The 19,870-nt window shown below is 34.3% G+C and overlaps 1 protein-coding gene across 1 annotated transcript; it reads left to right on the top strand.

Annotated features, from left to right (window-relative positions):
- The first annotated feature begins 8,441 nt into the window (after positions 1–8,441).
- LOC133205413 (aspartate beta-hydroxylase domain-containing protein 2-like) lies at positions 8,442–16,333 on the top strand. Its single transcript, XM_061341224.1, has 2 exons — positions 8,442–9,211; positions 15,996–16,333. Exons 1-2 carry the CDS (start codon positions 8,515–8,517, stop codon positions 16,229–16,231), a joined length of 933 nt encoding a protein of 310 aa, XP_061197208.1. The 5' UTR covers positions 8,442–8,514; the 3' UTR covers positions 16,232–16,333.
- Positions 16,334–19,870: the final 3,537 nt, after the last annotated feature.

Genomic DNA, 19,870 nt, shown 5'->3' with positions numbered 1-19,870 from the left:
AATTATCACATAAATTCTTCACATGCACAGGACTAATTCAAAGCAACTTAACCTTTAATATAACCAGGAATAAATAATAAACCTTCCAAAAAGTTATGAGAAAAATCATATATAAAATTTTCATAGACTAGAAAAGATTTCAATACATTATTTATGACATAAACATGAAATCAATATACATGTATAGTGAACATGCCATTCAAAGCTTAATATATGAATATTAGAGGAACTAATATATATACCTATACATGTATATGTAGTTATATACATATAGGTCCCTGGTATTATGTTATTATTGGATATTTTACATTTGTAAACTGAGTTTTGAAAACAACAAGCAAATTCAAAGAATTGTGGTCCCCCGCTTTCGATGTCTTAGTGGATGGGATGCCATTATTTATGGCATATTTTAACTGTCTTGTTTGTTTGTCCTGTCTTATCTGTGCATCATACAAAAAAAAAAAACATAAATTATTGAATTAATAACAGTTATGGCAAAGACTATAGCTTCTCAAAACTACATCAAACTTCAAGATCAAGGTCATGAGGTCAAATATCATAATAAAATCCAAAAGATCTTCTCACAAGTGATGCACATGTAAAAAAAATATCAGAAACCAGAGTATACAATCAGAAAGGTCTTGAAACAGGTAATGCACATGTCAAATGTAAATACCATCTCTTCTCTCAGTCAAATGTTATTAGCAATGATAAACTTTTTAAAAATTAGGTCAAACTTCAAGGTCAAGGTCATGGGATTAAAAATCATTGTACATTTGGAAATGCTTGTCACAGGTAATGCACTTGTCAAATATGAATGCCCTATCTTTACTCCTTCAAAAGTTAGCAAACTGATGAAATGTTTGAAAATTAGGTCAAACTGGAAGGTCAAGGTCACGGGGTCAAATATCATAGCATATTCAGAAACATTTTGACACAGGTAATGCATTTGTCAAATATGAACACCCTATCATATGTCATTCAAAAGTAATCACCAAATATAAAATTTTTGAAATTTAGGTCAAACATGAAGGTCAAGGTAAAGGGGTAAAAAATTATAGCATGCTTGGAAACACTTTGTCACTACTAATGCACATGTTAAATATGAAAGCCCTAACTATTCTAAATCAAAAGTTATAAGCAAAGATAAAAATTTTGAAAAGTAGGTCAAACTTCAAGGTAATGGTCATGGGGTCAAAAATCATAGTACACTTGGAAAGGTATTCTTACAGGTAATGTTCATATTTAATATGAAAGCCCCATCTTTTCTCATTTAAATTTAATGACCAATTTAAAGAAATGTTAATTTTCTGAAAAGTAGGTCAAACTTCAAGGTCAAGGTCACGGGGTCAAAAGTCATAGTATAATTTCAAAAGGTCTTGTCACAGGTAATAAACAGGCATAATATGAAAGTCCTATCTTTTCTCATTCAAAAGTTATGACCAATTTAAGGTAATGTTAATTTTTTTGAAAAGTAGGTCAAACTTCAAGGCCAAGGCCACGGGATCAAAATTCACAGTATATTTGAAAAGGTCTTGTTACAGGTAATGTACATGTGAAATACAAAAGCCCAATCTCTTCTCACTCAAAAGTTATGGCCAAGGTTAAAGTTTTTGTGACAGACAGCCCGACAGACGAATGAGATTTAATGTCCCCTCTCTTTCGCGAAAGCGAGGGACAATAAATACCTACACACATTTATAAGTATATAGTTTGTTCAGCACCAATAAATATAACTCCTCATTGTGATCACATATTGCGTAAAATTTGCTGGAGTTTTAAGATAACAAAAGCCATCTATGACAATCAAATGCCCTTTGACATCTTTGCCTGAAAATGACATCCTTGAACTTTGTAACAATAATATGCATGCAGCTATCAAACTTAATTTCACATTTAGATGCAAAATACTTATTCAAGGATGAAATTTCTTTTTAAGAATTTGTAGCACAAACATTTATTGATCAGTGTCAATAACTTATATTGAAATGAATTAAAAATTACCTCTTGAGGGTTTCTACTGCAAGTACATGTATGTAGTTCATTTGTAAAAATCTAAATTTTAACCCGGCCACTACCAGCAATTTTGTTCGGCATGCTCTTGCTTAAAATCACCCTTTAACTAAATGATCTAAAGCAGGCACATTTTTATGTATTCCAGAACTGTATTTTAAGATTTTAACTGTATTTGAAAATGTAAAACAACTGAATACATAGAGCTAGGTATATATCATTTACAAGTTGTTGTAATGCCAGTACATGTAAATCTTCACATTGTAATCTAATGAAAGATAATGCTTGAAAAATTCACTCTGGGAGTAAGATTTCAAATCTGAATCAAAGATTTTGCAAAGTAATCACATTCTACAAAGTGTCCACTGTATCGGGTACTTGGGAATCACATAATTAAACATTATATAATTATAAATAAAACTATTTTTGACTGAAAGTTCCTGAAAAAAATCAAGAATGGAATCATGCAACATTTAGCAGCAGTGACTATGATAACATATTGCATTGACTTCCATATTTCTACAAAAACATTTCTTTGATCAGATAAATATGTAATTCCTGCCTCTGATCTGTGATATATTCTGAGAAAATCTCTTTTCCACAGACAGCCATCATTCATTTGATGTGAGAATTTCTTGCTGAACATGTGTCCACCTGATGAAAGTCCAAATTTTTTGTTGACCTATAATTTAAAAAAAAGTAATATATTTTACATAGCAACACAGATGCTGCATTACATGATAGTTAGATAAAGTTGTGTCCATATTTCTTATACATGTACCTCAATAGTCCATCTGCCAGCACTCCTTGCTCAATCATCCTGCATTCTGACCTCCAGTCTTTTTCTAGTCTAGGGTAAAGTAGGGTTGATTTTCTCCTAAGAATTAAACATGAACATCCCTTAGACTATTTTTCTAAATTAAATAAATGGAAATTGATTATAAGATTAAACAACTTATCTCATCTGTATTTCATTTATTGATTTAAATGAATGAAGATATTTTAATAGATTCTACCATATGCATAATGTCTTATATTATAATGTATTGGATATAAATAAATAGACATTTTTTATCCTAAAAGTACAGAAAAGTAAAAATTTAAAAGGGAAGTTTCTAGTATGCCGGTCCCCAGAATCACGCGACTGCGCATGAGCGGTTATTTCCCTTGCCGTTGCTATGCACAATGTAAACAAACCGCCATTTTCTCCTCGCTTCAACAAAACGCATTCGATCGAGTGATTAGGTAATAATGAAATGCCGGTATCAAAAAAATAAAAACACTACTTACCTTAAATATCAAAATCATCCATGCTGTCATTAATATTTGGAGACAAAATAGGCAGTAGCACATGTCGTTGTTTCTTAGGCGATGTAGGTTTGTCGGAAGTAAGTTGAGGGATGAGAATTTGGGGGTTATACACGGACTTTATAAGTTCTAGAAATTTTAGGAAAGGATCTGAGGAATCTTTTAAGTATTTTTTACGTATACAGTACTGGCTAAAATAAGTGTCATAGAGAGATTTAACAGTCCCGCTCACTGGCAGTGATTTTTTCAATGCTCTCCAAGTTGACTCGATCGTGTTTGTGTGTGCACCAGTGGTAGGGTCAACAAAATGCAGAGAATGGTTAACCTTTAAGTGATCGAATCCCTCCTGGTCGAGAATGTCATATGCTTTCCAGCAGTCAGATATAATAGTAGTTCCCGGTAAAATATTTTGTTTTATGATGCCGAGTAATGTTTCTCTCGAGCGATCTGTCACTGTCGTGAAAAAACACTTCTTTGATCCTCTCTCTATCCCTCCAAACACCCACACACCTTCAACTTTTCGTCCTTTATGAAATTTTCTCTTTCCAAATTTGCTCTCGTCTATCTCGACAACTTTCCCCTCTCCTCCTATTTTCTCAGATTCCTTTTCTAATACGCAGGTGCAAACCTCCCGTGCGAAATTGTACCAGTCTACGATGGTTTGACATGCAATTTCAAGTTCGTGTCTGACAAATAATTCACTTACTTGGTACACCCAAAAATAAGTAATTAAAAGAATTTTTTCCAGAGTTAATTTATGATTCTCGAACCAGCTCCCAACTCTCACGGACACTTTCTTGTGACATTTTTTGTTGGAGCATCTCCAAACATGTTCGTCTCTGGAATAACTAGAATCCTTCCTTAATCCAAATTTTCCCGTCTCACAACTTTTACATGTTTCCCCATTTAAATCAATCAGAACATTCAATCCAATTAACCACTGAATTAAACAAGTTAAATCGGCGCTTTTCTGGTAAATATCCTTTAATTTCACCGGCATTTCATACAATCAGCTGTTTCTGTTTACAAATTACGTCACATGCTAGTATGTATCAGTGACGAAAATCTCATGAATATTCATTTATTTCTACAGAACGCGCTCGAGACAACCTTCGAAGTTGACAACATTAAAAGTCGATTTTACAAGAAGCGTGTAGTTTTATTTCTGGATTATGTTTTACTTCGAATTTAAAAAACTGTGTTTAAAAACCAGTTTTTTAAACCTCATTTTTTACAAGGAATTCATTTCTGGGCTTATTTTGACGTTTTTTGGCCTTTTTATTGATTTTTTTCGATCGCTCACGCGATCGCTTTATTATAATACACCGCCTTCGGCGGCACATATTTTAGCGCCATATTTATGGGGACCGGCATACTAGAAGTGTTCCAAAAAAAAACAATAAATATAAATAGTTTTTTAACAATAATGTTTCATTTTGCTCTATTTATTAGACAATTGTGTGTTTCAATATTATTGATATTTCCACATACAATATCAAGTTATTTTTCCGTTTGATTTGTACCCAAGCGGGACACCTTACTTTTTTAATAACTTGATGATTGTTGTGTCTTGAACAAAGTAGGCTAGTTAAAATATAAAATTTGTTGTAATCATATACAAAAAATGCTATTTTTGTGAATTCATAAACCTGACGAACACACGAAATATATCCTCTTCAAATGTTGACAAGTCGCGGGAATAAGCAGACGAAATATTGATAACAGGACTATAATTTCCGTGCGAATTCCCATAAATCAATACAAACCAGCATGTAATTGAATTCAATTTCAAAATTATAAAAATCTTCAGACATATATAACTAACTTACATGCTCACTGCACACGACATGACTTCAGACGAGGCAACGTGGATCTGCAATCTTGCACATGTTTGTGACCTAGCTTCAAGTTCAAGCTTCCCTTTTGGCTGATCGGAATTTCCCGAGCATAAATAACTATGATTTAATTTGTCATAACTGTCCCTGGGTTTCTGCAATGCTTCGATAATGTTCACAGTTTGTTGATTTTACAAAACAACCCTCTCGGGGTTTGATCTGGACATGTTGACATTCGCTACCGAACTGCGAATATTATGACGATTGTCGCAAATCAAAGAAAATATTACGAAAAATTTATTAATTTCAAAAGAAATAGATTCAACATTACTTAAACTGACAAATTAACTAATAGTTTTTCCTTCAGTATAATTAAATATGAATTTTGCATTTTACGACTTGCATAATTTATGGAGACCCATTGACGACGTAAAATGCTGACAAGAATCCATCCTTAAATGGTATTTGTTACCCAGTATTTTAGTATATTGCTTTAATTTTAATAGCTTACAACTTCGATTCATCAAAGATTTCCAAACATCGATAGACCAATTCATTAGACAATGAACAGGCCTGTTATACGCTGGGGGAAGGTGTCAGGAAGGGGTGCTCTAATTTTTGACCTATTTCTCCACTTTTTCTGAGAATTTTTTTTTTTTTTTTTTTTTTTTTTTTGCTTAAGTTTCGATATGTAGAAATTCATTAACTTAGACGCTGCTCCCCCCCCCCTTTCATACACACTTTCTGTTGCTGTCAGGTCGAAATCGGGTAAATTACAAAAGAATTGAAAAGAAAAAAATTCCGGCAACTTAGAGAGTCCCCCCCCCCCCCAAAAAAAAATAGAATTTCCAAAAACGTTGCTAGCTGTGGGCCTGATGAAGACTTTGTAGCAAACTTGCACGTAGAGAGATGGATATCATGCTTATTGTTTACAAACGCCAGGTACAGGTATATAATATACACGTACATGTACATCCCAATTTGCGTCTGTGTAAACAATAGCTTTCACACTTCGCCGCTCCATTGACCACAGATATTGCCATTACAAATGTTGTAATTTTGTTTTTCTCGTTTATTTTTCTTTCATTTTTCATTTCTTTGTGTGTGTGAGGGTGTGTGTGTGTGCGTGAGTGTGTGTGTGTGTGTGGTTTTTTTTCCTTCAAAATTATCGGGGCGTACATAATATATTGTTGTGTTTACTGCATATAATGTTAGATCTACCGCATATAATGTTAAAAGCACTTCATATAATGATAAAAACACCTCATATAATGATAGATGTACATAATATAATGACACATCTACATCATATAATGAAAAAAGTACTGTATATAATGGAAGTTGCACATGATAAACTGTAAAAACTACTTCATATAATTAAAATGATACCACATATAATGAAGAGAACACTGCATATAATGTTTAATACTCATATAAGACAGTCCCGGCGTTCCATATACTAGGGCTTTCATACTTCACATGTGTAGTCCTTGTGACAAGACCTTCCTTGGGATACCAACCCCTTTGACCCTTTGACCTTGACCTAGGAGTTTGACCTACTTTTGAAAAACTTAACATTGGCCATATCTTTTGAATGGTTGGTGCTAGGGCTTTCATTCTTCATATATGTCATTCTTGTGACAAGACCTTCCTTTGGATACCAACAACTTTGACCTTGACCTTGGATTTTGACCTACTTTTGGAAAATTTTAGCTTTGGCCATTTCTTTTGAACGATTGGTGCTAGGGCTTTCACACCTCACATGTGTATTTCTCAAGTTGTGAGAAGGCCTTTCCTTGGGCACCGTTTATTTTTACCCTGACCTTGATGTTTGACATACTTTTGAAAAACTTTAACCTTTTCCATATCTTTTCAATGGTTGCTGCTAGGGCTTTCATATTTCACAGGTATATTCCTCGGTACAAGACCTTACTTTGGGTACCAACATATTTGATTTGCATTTGAGAAAGTTTAACCTTCGCTATAAGTTGTCATACGGGGGCATCAGTGTTTCACAAACACATCTTGTTTATTTTGCCTCAGTATATACTTTTACTTACTCTGCAAAATCGGGGGGGGGGGGGGGAGGGGGCACCCCCCTCCCCCTGCCCACGACCTCCCTCTAGATCCGTGCACGAACAAATCAAAAGATATATTTGGAGAGTAATGCGGTCCGCTAATGGTGGCGGAGGTTGGGTATTCTCTTAAGAGAAGTGGACAGGCTTTTTGGATGTAGGCGAAAGCCTGTCCACTTCTCTAAAGAGAATAGGAGGTTGGGTACTCGGGGATAATCGTAAAATTTGCTTTGAAGAGCAAAAACTTGCACTTTTCCTTATAAACCTATAGTAAATGTACCTGTATTTTGAGACCTAGATCTAGTTCGACTTCATTTTAGTCCGACTTATCTGCAACTTTTTTTTAGAGTCTTTCGATATATAACAGGCCCGTAGGAAGCAATTTCAGTTGGGGGGGGGGGGGGAGGGAGGGCACAGCCATACATTTTCAGTTGAGGGGGCACTATCTACTACCAAAAATTTCTTGACAAGCCCCCCCCCCCAAAAAAAAGGTCATCAGACGTTTTTATTGAGGGGGCACAGGCATATAGTATGTATGTTTACTATAGTAATCTATATATCGGCAAAATTATTGGGGGGGGGGCACGCCCCCCCCCCCCGATTCCTACGGCCATGTATAAAATACTTATAACTCGTATAGTGTTGTCACTTAATTGTTTTACCAAAATTTCCATGCCCATTCACATCAAAAATCATGATCTAACCTCTTAGGGCCCATGTTACCCAGATTGGCGTACATTCTTACATGGATCGCTTGAAGAAAATAAGAAAAAATATAGATTTATTTTTATTATTTTCTTCTACAGCTTTTAAAAAAGGGGAAAAAGAAAAGAACGCGAAAGGGAAAAAACAATCAAGAAAGAAAGAAAAAATGAATAAAAAGACAAGATTAAAAACATACAATTAAACAAAAATAGGAAAAGAAAACAAGTAAATCAAAGATCTTGAATAAATTAAATTATTCAGAGAAAGTATTAATCCTGGATTAGTCATCGATGAAATATGTCGCTCAATATTTTCTCAAAACAAAATATAATCGGGATCGGGATGCATGAGACAAATATTGCAATATTATTTTATAATAATGTTTATTTAAGGTGTATGTATATAAATAAACAATTTAGTTGCATTAAATTATAAAAAATGTACCAGCGTACTCTAAAGTACTTTATCGATCGTACTCTAGCGAACTCTGTTTAGTAGTACCCGATAGCAAATCCAATATGTCTGCCCCCATAACGTAGATTCTATTTAACGTTAGACTTTAGTTTACTGTAAATGCAATGTTTGAGCATTTGTTTGTGGTAACAGTTACAACATTTCTGTGTTCCCTGTTCATATTTTACTTACTACGACGGATTTTAAGAGAGACAGAGGTGACCAATGACAGTGTTAGTGAATTTTCTTCTTGCATTAACCCTAACTGTGTAAGATGTACTCTGTATCGTCAAGTTACAGTGAGAGCGTGTCAGAGATATAAACAACTCTGTAAGTTTCAGACAGAAACACTAGAATCAACACGCAGAGTAGAACAATCTTTGCAGGTTCATGGGTCAAATGGACAAATGCTGAATGGCAGTGCCACAGATCCTTTGGTTTTTCACCTGAAAGATTTGAAATTGGAAGCGGTTTACAGCCCGCAATCATGTCACCAATTCGCAGATGATGTCAGACTGTTAGAATATAATAAAGAAACAATTTTTTCTGATTTTCTGTTTGTGAGTAAGCCAAAGTATCAGCACCTTTGGTCAAAGAATAACACTCCAAATGGACAGTGGTGTGTATTTCATCTCATAAACCAGGGAAGGGTTGTGCAAGATAATGTTGCCATATGTGAAAAAACATTTGGGATAATAACAAAATTACATAATATAATGAACAGAAATGTCTTTGGAAATGTTTTGTTTTCTGTTGTCAACCCAGGAACGACAATATCAACACACTGTGGACCAACAAACATCAGAATCCGATGTCATTTAGGTAGAATTTTAAACTTTTGTAAAATATGTTTTCCCTTGTATAACAAATCCTATTTAACTTATGCCAGAGTTTGAAAAATAAAACATTTACAAGTTAAAGAAAAGAACTGAACAAATCTTGTCTCGGTACTAAAGTCTCATTTCAAACTCTGTATGGGTATATTATAATTAATATTATAATTAATATTATAATTAATATTATAATTAATATTATAATTATCATGATTATGGGTTAGTACGGCCTTTTTAGCTCACCTAATCTGAAGGCTCAAGTGAGCTTTTCTGAACAACATTTTTCAGTTGTCTGTCATTGTCATAAACTGTTTACAATTTCATCTTTTTTCTGCAGAACCACTGGGCCAATTTCAACCAAGCTTTGTTCAAGTTTGTTCAAATCATGACCCCTGGGGGTAGGGTGAGGCAAAAATAGAATATCAAACATTTACATAGAAATATATAGGAAAAAGTCTTTTAAAATCTTCTAAAGGTATGATTAGTCAAAGAAATATGGAAGTTATAGTGTAGATTTGTGTGTTCAAATCATCCCCCCTGGGTGGTAGATTGAGACAAGTTATATATTTTAACTTTTTAATTTCCCAGCCAAAGTACTCAGATGAGTGATGTGGCTCATTGACATCTTGTTAGCTCACCTGAGCTGAAAACTCATGAGCTTTTCTGATCACATTTTGTCCGTCTTCCGTCTATCTAGCTGTCCGTCCATCTGTAAACTTTTTACATATTTGACTTCTGCTCCAGAACCACTAGGCTAATTTCAACCAAACTTGCCACAAAGCATCCTTGGGTGAAGGGGATTCAAGTTTATTCAAATGAAAGGCAATGCCCTCTTTCAAGGGGAGATAATTAAGAATTAGTGAAAATTTAGTTGTATCTTTTAAAAATCTTCTCAAGAACCACTGACCAAAAAAGTAGAAACTTATATGAAACCTTCTTTACGTAGTGAAGATTTAAATTGTTCAAATTATGACCCCTGAGGTAAGGTGGGGCCACAATGGGGGATCAAAGTTTTACATAGAAATATGATGGAAAAAATCTTCAAAAATTGTCCTTCTCAAGAACACCAAAGCCATGTTTAGTCATATTGATATGGAAGCATCCTCAGGTGGTGTAGATTCAAATTTGTTAAAATGATGACCCCCAGAGATAGGGTCGGGGCCACAATGGGGGATCAAAGTTTTACAAGGAAAATATATAGGAAAAAATCTTTAAAAATGTTCTTCTAAAGAAAAAAGAGACATGAATAATCATATTGATGTGGAAGCATCCTCAGGTAGTGTAATTTCAAGTTTGTTCAAATCTTGACCCCCAGAGGTAGGGTGAGTCACTATAGGGTTTTACATAGGGATATATAGGGAAAAATACTCAAAAATCTTCACAAAAACAGCAAAGCCATGTTTAGTCATTTGATATGGAAATATTCTCAGGTAGTGTAGATCAAGTTTGCTCAAATGAGGATCCCCATGGGTAGGGTGGGAACACAATGCACCAGCAGAGTTTAACATATGGATGTATAGGAAAAAATTCTCTAAAATCTTTTTCTCAAGAACAGCAAAGCCATATTTAGTCACATTGATATGGAAGTATCTTGAGGTATTGTAGATTCAATTTTGTTCAAATCATGACTCTGAGTAGTAGGTTGGGGCTACATCTATAAAAATGGGGGGGGGGGTCACAATATGGGGATAAAAGTTTTACATAGGAATATATAATAAAAAAATCTGCTGATGAAGAACAGCAGGGCCATATTGACTCAGGTGAACACTGTGGCCCATGGGCCTCTTGTTTTTATCAAGTTGGTGTATGGATCTACTGTTGCTGACCCAATTTGTGCAAAAATAAATAAAAAATTTAACTTTTTTATTACTGCTAATGTTGAAGTTTTCAATTTTCTGCAAAAATGAATTTGGTGAACCAAAAATTTAAGGGGGCCGACTGAGGTCTTCATTGCGCAATACTTCGCGCAGCATAGTAACATAAAGTGTATTTACTCTTTGAAAGCAACTATTTTTACATAATTTATAAAAATTAAAAAAATTTAGAAAATCTCAGGTTAAAAAATCTAATTACGTTTTTAAATAACTGATTTTTTAAAACGATTTTTCGAATGATGGGTAATAAAGACGTCGTTATAGTGTGTTTTTGACGTTATGAATAACCGAAGTTCTTTAAGAGGGGTCATTAATTATGCTATAAAATAAAAAGTATTAGATACATGCTCTTGAAATTTTAAACATAGGAAATTGAGAATCTAATAATCATTTTTATTATTTTTTATGTAAATCTGTGGTATCTATCATGCTTTTTTGTACTCCATAAAAACAATGTAATTTTTCATTAAATCCTTCATAGTTTTTCAACTGACTGAAAAGAGATGAGTTAATTTTCAGTACGAACATGTTCGACTGTGTCTGGTCATTCGAACCCTGCTCTATTCGGACAATGGCATACATGTAAGGCCTCTAAAATTTAATTATCACATTTTAAACTTTTATATTAAACTCAAAAGGAGCTTTGAAATTATTTTTTGTGAATAATGGCATTGAAGCGTTTCTGGCTTTTGCTTTTAAAATAAGGAACTCTGAGTTAGAGTTGTCTAAAATGACGCATGTTGCATGCACATGTACATGTATACTACAGGTAAAGCATTTTCTACTCCATAACTGCAAGGTCATGTTAGTCATATTGATATTAAAGAAACACCATGATGTTTGGATTCAGAGACCCCTTAGAGTTAAGGTGGGGTCATAAGTAGGGCTGGGACGAGATATCGATAATATCGATTCTGTGTGAGGATGATACGCATATCGATACATATGAAGAAATATCAAAATATTGCAACAACAAAAAAAATTCTGACTTATGTTTTTTTTTTGTTAACTTATAACATTTTGGTTTAGTATATAAAATGAATATGATAAATATAAATAAGAAATACATGATAATAATTAACACCACTTGTGTAAAATAATTTTGTTTCACAACAGATACACATGTACAACTTCTTTGAATAAATTATTCTCATTTGTGAAGAAATGTTTTGTTCAATACAAAAAAAAATTTTATAGCCAATTCAATATACATGTATCGTGATACATATCGTATCGTGGCTCAAATATAGCCATAAGATGGGGTCACAATTTTTCAAGGGAATATAAAAATCTTCTGGAGGGCTAAAGTATCACAGGTGAGCTTTGTGGACCATGGGCATCTTGTTACATGTAAACATCTATCAGGATATAAATACGGGGCTGGTCGCGTGATTTGATCCTTTATAAACCTGTTTTTATTTAAAATCTCTGCTTTGGGCATCTAGGAGGCAAACAGGGTACTAAGTTGTAAAGCTATTTTTTACCAGATTTTTTAAATTCTGGACTACTCAGCCAGGGCCAACCTCCTTTGCAGAGTTGTCGTTTGTTTCTCTCTCAGACACCTCTGCAATGGGCTTGCGTCAAAGATTTTTGACATAATTTAAAAAAAAAAAAACACATGACATTCCATAGATTATTTCAAATTAAACTAATAGTTCTAGATTTATTTAATAAATATATGTATCCATCTTAAAAAAAAAAAAAAAACAAAAAAAAAAAAAAAAAACATTAGCACAGGTGTTTAACTATAATGAATTATTTCTCGTGCTTATTCTCATAATATACGCGAGCCAACGACAGAGGTACATATATATATGAACCGATGGTAGAGAGTGGAGTGGTGCTGGGCAGGGATGAATTAATTTGCATTATACTGAGAGGTTATTCGATCCCCTTTGCTATTTATCTTTGATAATTAACCATTGTTAATGATGCAACTGAAAGGTCAATTGAATAAGAGATTTATACAAGAATTTTTAGCTCACCTCAACGAAGTTGGGGGAGCTTATGTAATACCCTCGGCGTCGGTGTCGGAGTCCCAGGTTAAGGTTATTGGAGCAGTTTTCTTTTCAAGTACTTCTATGGCCATTATTAGTCAGAGATGCATGGAGGATGCTTCTAGTGTGTTTCATTGTACCAGTCAAAGTTTCAGATGCTGCAATTTCAGCTAAAGAATGACCAGGTTAATGTTTTTGGAGCAGGTTAAAGTTTTTGGAGCAGGTCTCATTTCCAAGTAACTATAAGCCCTATATTGACCAAACTTGCATGGATGATACATCTAAGGTGCACACTACTGAACTTGCTTCGGATGCTGAATCTGACCTATATTTTCCAGATGAGTGACCAGGTTAAAGTTTTTTGAGCAGATCTCATTTCCAAGTAACTATAAGCCCTATATTGACCAAACTTGCATGGATGATACATCTAAGGATGTACACTACTGGACTTGCTTCGGATGCTGGATCTGACCTATATTTTGCGGATGAGTGACCAGGTTAAAGTTTTTGGATCAGATCTCATTTCCAGGTAACTATAAGCCCTATATTGACCAAACTTGCATGGATGATACATCTAAGGATTCACACTACTGGACTTGCTTCAGATGCTGGATCTGACCTACATTTTCCGGATGAGTTACTAGATTAAAATTTTTGGAGCAGATCTCATTTCCAAGTAACTATAAGGCCTATCTGATCCAAACTTGCATGGATGATGCATCAAGGGACGATCAATCTCAAAACTTGCCTCGGATGCTGGATTTGACTTACATTTTCTGGATGAGTGACTAGTTTTAAGTTTTCAGATAAGTCTATTACCAAGTAACTACAAGCCCTATCAGACCAAAATTGCATAAATGTTGCATCTAGGGATGCACACTCCTAGATTATTAGTTCAGTGTGGGACTTTGCCTTACTTAAAGGCAACATTCGTTGAGGTGAGCTCTGTAATCTCCGATTACCTATGTTTTATAATATATAATCAAAAAACGCTTTCATAGTTTTTGATGGTCAGGAAGACCGGTAAATTATAATTTTTTCTTTTAAACGTCAAGCACCTGTGAACTTAATTCATTATCAACTAGTTATAATTGTAACGGGGACCGTTACAGATGTTCCCCAAACGCTCCCCAACACCCCTTTGGGGTCTTATTTCGTGTAAGCTTCATTAAATATGGCAATGAAGTATATTGGTCGTTTTTTGCATTTCTCTCGCGCGCACGTGCTTGCATGTGCAGGATGACCATGTCATCCCGTCTATACTATTAATGCATCTTTATATTCTCAGTATCAAAACATTTCCTCAAAAATACATAAGTTCCGGCTATGTCAAGTATATTGGTCATCTTAGCATTGCGCGCACGCGCATCTGCATGCATGTTCATAATGACCATGCCATCTTGTCTACACTTATAATTTGTCTGTTTATTCTTAGTATCAAAGCTTTTCATCAAAAAATATAAAAGTTACGGCTATATTAAGTATATTGGTCATTTAACACATTGCACGCGCGCGCATGTGCATGATGTCCAAATCAACTTGTCTTCACTTTTAATATATCTGTTTATTCTTAATATCAAAGCTTTTCATTAAAAAAAATATGAAAATTACGGCTATATTAAGTATATTGATCATTTAACACATTGCACGCGCGCGCACGTGCATGCATATGCATGCATGTGCATGATGACCATGTCATCTTGTCAACACTTCTAATATATATAAACATTTTGAGTATCAAAGCATTTCATCAAAAAGTATAAAAATTACGACTATATCAAGTATATTGGTCATTTTACGCTTTTCACGTGCGCGCACGTGCATGCATGTGCATGTTGACCATGTCATCTTGTTTACAATTTTAATATATCCCTATATTCTGAGTATCAAAGCATTTCATCAAAAAATATAAAAGTTATAGCTATATCAAGTATATTGGTCATTTTACGCATTGCACGCGCATGCACGTGCATGCGCGTGCGCGCAAAATGACCTTCGTTCCGCAAATCTACATAACATGCCTATTAACCCTAAAAAGGTTTCACCTTAATCGGATGAGTAGTTTCCGAGAACACTCGCGGACAAAAAAGTACCGGAGAAGAAATAAGAATAAAAAGAATAATAATAATAATAATAATAATAATAAGAAACCGAGTAAAAACAATATGTTCCCAAACTTCGTTTGGGGAACATAATAAGGAAAACTTGGTACATGTATTTTCTTACATTGCTGTTCTGCTAAAAATAAACTAGTAGTCCCAGCTGGATTTTACATTCAGGATACAATTTTCTAAAACAAGTTGTAAGGCCGTAAGAAGGAAAGAAATTATGATTTTTCTAATTCATATTGTTTCAATGTAAAGGCATCTAAGAATACTTTAAAAATTTAAGAAGTCAGAAATCTGACAAGAATCCCACCTTAATGTCTATACTAGTAATTGAATTATGAAGAAAATGAATCATTTTAATAGAATTCAATTTAAAATTAGGTCAAAAGTAATCCCAGCAAATACTTTAAAGAAGAGCTAGGCCAAAAAACATAAATTACCATCTTGAAAGACTGTAGGTAATCTGGATACATTTCCTTTGTCTGGTATCAACAATTAAATTAATGAGCAACAATTAATTTGAATTAATGCGCTCAGATATTGAAATACATGTATTGCTATCTTTAATTGAAATACTAGTACATGTATTACGGTCATCAATTCAATTACTGTATGCAATAATCGAATTGTTGCTATTTTACATGAAGCAATTCTGTTATATTTATAATTGGTTATTAATTTTGCGCTCCATCGATGCGGGGTTCATCATCGCTGATAACTATACACGCTTGCAAACATAATGGAATTGTGACATGCAATGTTCGTTGAATGTTTTGTCTTATTTTATCTTCCAGGACTAAAAACTGTTGATGAGTGTATTCTAACAGTTTCTGGGATGCAGAACAAGTGGCAGGTGGGAAAATGTTTGTTGTTCAATGATTCTTTTCTCCATGGAGTCAGTCACCAGGGTAGGGAGGAGGAGGGGTCTCGTTGTGTGCTTATTGTGGACCTTTGGCATCCAGATATCTCCTCTCAGGAGAGAAATGCAATAGACTTTATATTTTCTCCAGTTAAAAGGTTAACACAGTAATATGTATGTTTACATATGTGAAAGTTGGAGAAAAAACTGAGTACTTAGAATTGTGAACAACAAATGTCACTTATCAAAAAATAAAAAAATGTTTTTCAACAATGGAGCAGCTTTGAAGTTGTTTTTCACCTTAATTAAAGACGTGCACAAAGATTATTTTGGATAGGAATTGTATATGTTTTTGTGCCCCTCAATGTTAAAATTAAGCAATTTTGTAATAAAATTCAGGAAACAAATTAATCTATTAATGAAATTAAATATTCAACAGAGCCCCACCCTAGCACAAGAACCCCTGACCCTAGGGCCATGAATTTCACAATTTTGGTAGAGGACGCTTAGAGAATGCTTATTACAATCATGCCAGCAGTTTGACTGCTTGATGTCCAGGAGTAAAAAAGAAGATTTTTAAAGATTGCATTAATTTTAGTGGTTTTGGCCCCACCCCTAAGGTCCCAGGGGGTAGGGACCATGAAACTCAAAATTTTTTCCCACTTCATCCATAGATGCTATATGTTGAAATTGGTTGAGCGGTTTCAGAGAAGAAGCTAAAAAAGTACAAATGTTAACGCACAACGACAGACGAAAACAGATAGCAATAGGTCACCTGAGATTACAATGTCCTTTACTCCTCATCCCCACCCCGGCCCGAAAAATAAATAATTTATTCAGTAACATCATGAGTGTTTGTTTCAAGATTGTTGCAGTTCTTTCTGAGTGCCGTTCTTATAGTTTATATACTATTTTTGGATTTTTATCTGGACTGTGTACATGCAATACAATCTAATTACTGCAGGTTCTTTCGTTTTTGATAGTCTCAAAGTCTTGAATTCTTAAAACTTATTGAGCGAAAAAATTACAAAAGCTTGATTTCTTTTGATATACATATATTAATTATATTGTCCGCATCATTTTGAAAGTTTTGGGATTTTTCGGTTTGCTTTTTGCAAGGTGCTATTACATAACTAGTGCCGACTTGGAGTCCTTTTGCACCTCTGTGATGCATCCCCACGGCACAGACAATAATATATAGCGCTAGCTAAGCGTGCATTTATTAATTAATCCTACTTTATTTTAAATTTAAAGAGGTTCAAGGGTCTAGAATCGCGCTTCTGATATATTCTACAACTGTATTCTAAACGACTTGAAATTCCAAAAGTTGGCCAAAATTACCTACTTTTTGATTAACACTATCATGATAACCGAAGATGCATCAACTGACAAAGGTGGATGATTCCAAGCTGTTTATTATCCGAAATAATTAGATAAAGCCTTATTCCAAAAATGTGTCATTGTGACCTACTTTTCGGTTAACACAATCTGAGGACCCAATTGTGTCAACTAACAAAGTTTAGCAATTCTAAGCCTTTTAGTATCCTAAATATTGAGATAAGAGTGTGAAATTCCAAATTATAGTCACAGCAGTTTTTTTTCTTTTCTTTTTTTTTTTTACTTGAAACAACACGAGGACCCAGGATACAGCAACTGAAAAAAATTGAAAATGTGCAATTCCAAAAATAGGTAACGGTGACCTTATTTTTTAGTTGAAACACTTTGTGGACCCAAGATGCGGCCAACTAATAAAATTTGATGATTTTAAGTCCCTTCTTATTCGAAATAACCGGTCACGGTAGCCTAGTGGTAGGGCGTTCGCTTCGTGATCGGTAGGCCAGGGTTCGATTCTCGTTTGCCGCGCCGCGTCAAATCTAATAGGTTAACAAATAGGTAGTGACAGTTCCTTTGCCAAGCGCCCGGAGGAGAAGTGAAAGTCACGGGTCTTTCGGGTGAGACCTTAAAAACCGAGGTCCCGTTGGCACGATTAAAAACCCTCACTGCACACTTGACACTGAGTGCCGAGTGTAGATCTAGATAAATTTGAAGCCCTTCAAACAGCAGAGTAATTTCAACCAAATTTAAACAAACGTTTTTTTTGTGCTTTTTGAGAGAAATCCAACATGAACGTTAAATTCTGAAACAAGAAAAAAATAAAACAATTTAAATTTAAGTTGAACAAGAGGCTCGATGGCCTTACCGGTCACCTGAGTATAATACACTACTCTAAAGGATCCACTAAAATGTCAAATAAAACAAGATAAACTAAGTGATGAGGATATTTTACCCCAAAGTAAAAAAAAAAAAAAAGATTATCAAGAGATCAACGAAAGTTAGTGTAGTTCTCAGTAATAAATCATAAAGGAGATCGTATCAACACACACTATCATTATACATAGTAATGTATTTATTTAATGATTCTTCGCATTCCCTCACTGGCCTCTCTTGGTCTTTGAAGAATATTTAATGTACAAACAAATGGGTTTTTTTATCTATTACTTACAAGTCTACCTGACCATCACTCTCTACCATCGGCTCATAAATTCATCTCTTTCGTTTGCTCGCGTATATCACAGTGATAAGCACGAGAAATAGTGCGTTTGTTTGAATTCATTAAAATTTAATATCTGCGCTAATGTTTGTCCTTCAAGTTCAAGCCTAGTATTCCGACGGTCAGATAGTCCGGCGGCCCGATAGTCCGACGGTCCGGTAGTCTGACGGTCCGGTAGTCCGACATGTTGACCATCACCGAAAATTTTAATAGAGTTTTATTTCTGTCGGACATTATTTTAAGGAAATTACGAGAAACCACGGCCTGATTATAAATCAGACAATCAATTTCTGTCAAAAATCAGTGTGAAAAACCCGGTATTTATGAAAAATAAAATTGCTAACTGATGAAGTACAGGCAAAATACAATCTGATTAAAATCAGATCTTTGTTACACTCCGAAATTCTGATAGTCGCTGTACAGCGTAACAAAGATCTGATTGTGCTTCTGTACTATTTTTAACCCGATATTATAACCTCTCACAGTGGCCTCCCTTGATCTTTGAATAACATTTAATAAGTTATTTTTGTTTCATTTTCATTTATCTATTGTTTAAAATCTATCTGATCATTAAAATTACGAAAGTAATTTTTGTTTTATAAAATAAAAATTCTTGCATTTACAATTCTCTTGTTCTGTTAAGCTATGCTATGTATGGTACGTATATGTATCGGCCGGAGTCTATGATGTTCTTTAAAAAATAGGCAATTCAGGCAGACGTATCATGTCAGTCGATCCACCTGGTTGTTAGTCCATCTCCAAAAATAAAACGAAACAAAATTATTAAAACGGATTCGTTTTGTTATTGAATTTGGTTGATTTTCTCTATGTTTTTTCGCTTTGCTGTTTTCAGATAAACTCTATATTTTAAAACTAAAAACTTAAAATTTGATTGATCTCCTTCCCTCTTATGTCAGTTGATCATTCGGCTCGTGTAATTTATCTCTGCTCTTCAGGTTTTCATTTTGTTTTGCCGCCTCTTTGCCAATTCTGTAGTGAACGTCAATTTTAAGAAAAGGGGGAAAATATATTATTAAAAGTGTATATACATGTATATTTAAATATGCATTGAAATTATTTTTCGTATCATTGATCATTCAGATACATTGTTTCTATGATAAAGTCATCCTTCCGAATTTCATTTTTTTTATCGCATATTTCGTCGTTTAATGTTTTTTTTCGTAATGCAAGTACTGTACGACTAAAGATTCAACACAGCCCTACCCTAACATCAGAACATATGACCCAGGGTCATGAAA

Source organism: Saccostrea echinata, unplaced genomic scaffold, assembly GCF_033153115.1.
Source record: "Saccostrea echinata isolate AGI-Se365-2 ecotype Australia unplaced genomic scaffold, CSIRO_AGI_Sech_v1 ptg000054l, whole genome shotgun sequence".
NCBI lineage: Eukaryota > Metazoa > Mollusca > Bivalvia > Ostreida > Ostreidae > Saccostrea > Saccostrea echinata.
The sequence above is the reverse complement of the archived record's forward strand: the minus strand, read 5'-3'. Positions and strand labels throughout refer to the sequence as shown.

Excerpts from the sequence above, each read along its gene's own strand:
- LOC133205413 (XM_061341224.1), top strand. The coding sequence starts at position 8,515 with ATGTTTGAGCATTTGTTTGTGGTAACAGTTACAACATTTCTGTGTTCC. Across the intron at positions 9,212-15,995 it reads CAGAATCCGATGTCATTTAG|GACTAAAAACTGTTGATGAG; the intron begins GTAGAATTTTAA and ends TTTATCTTCCAG.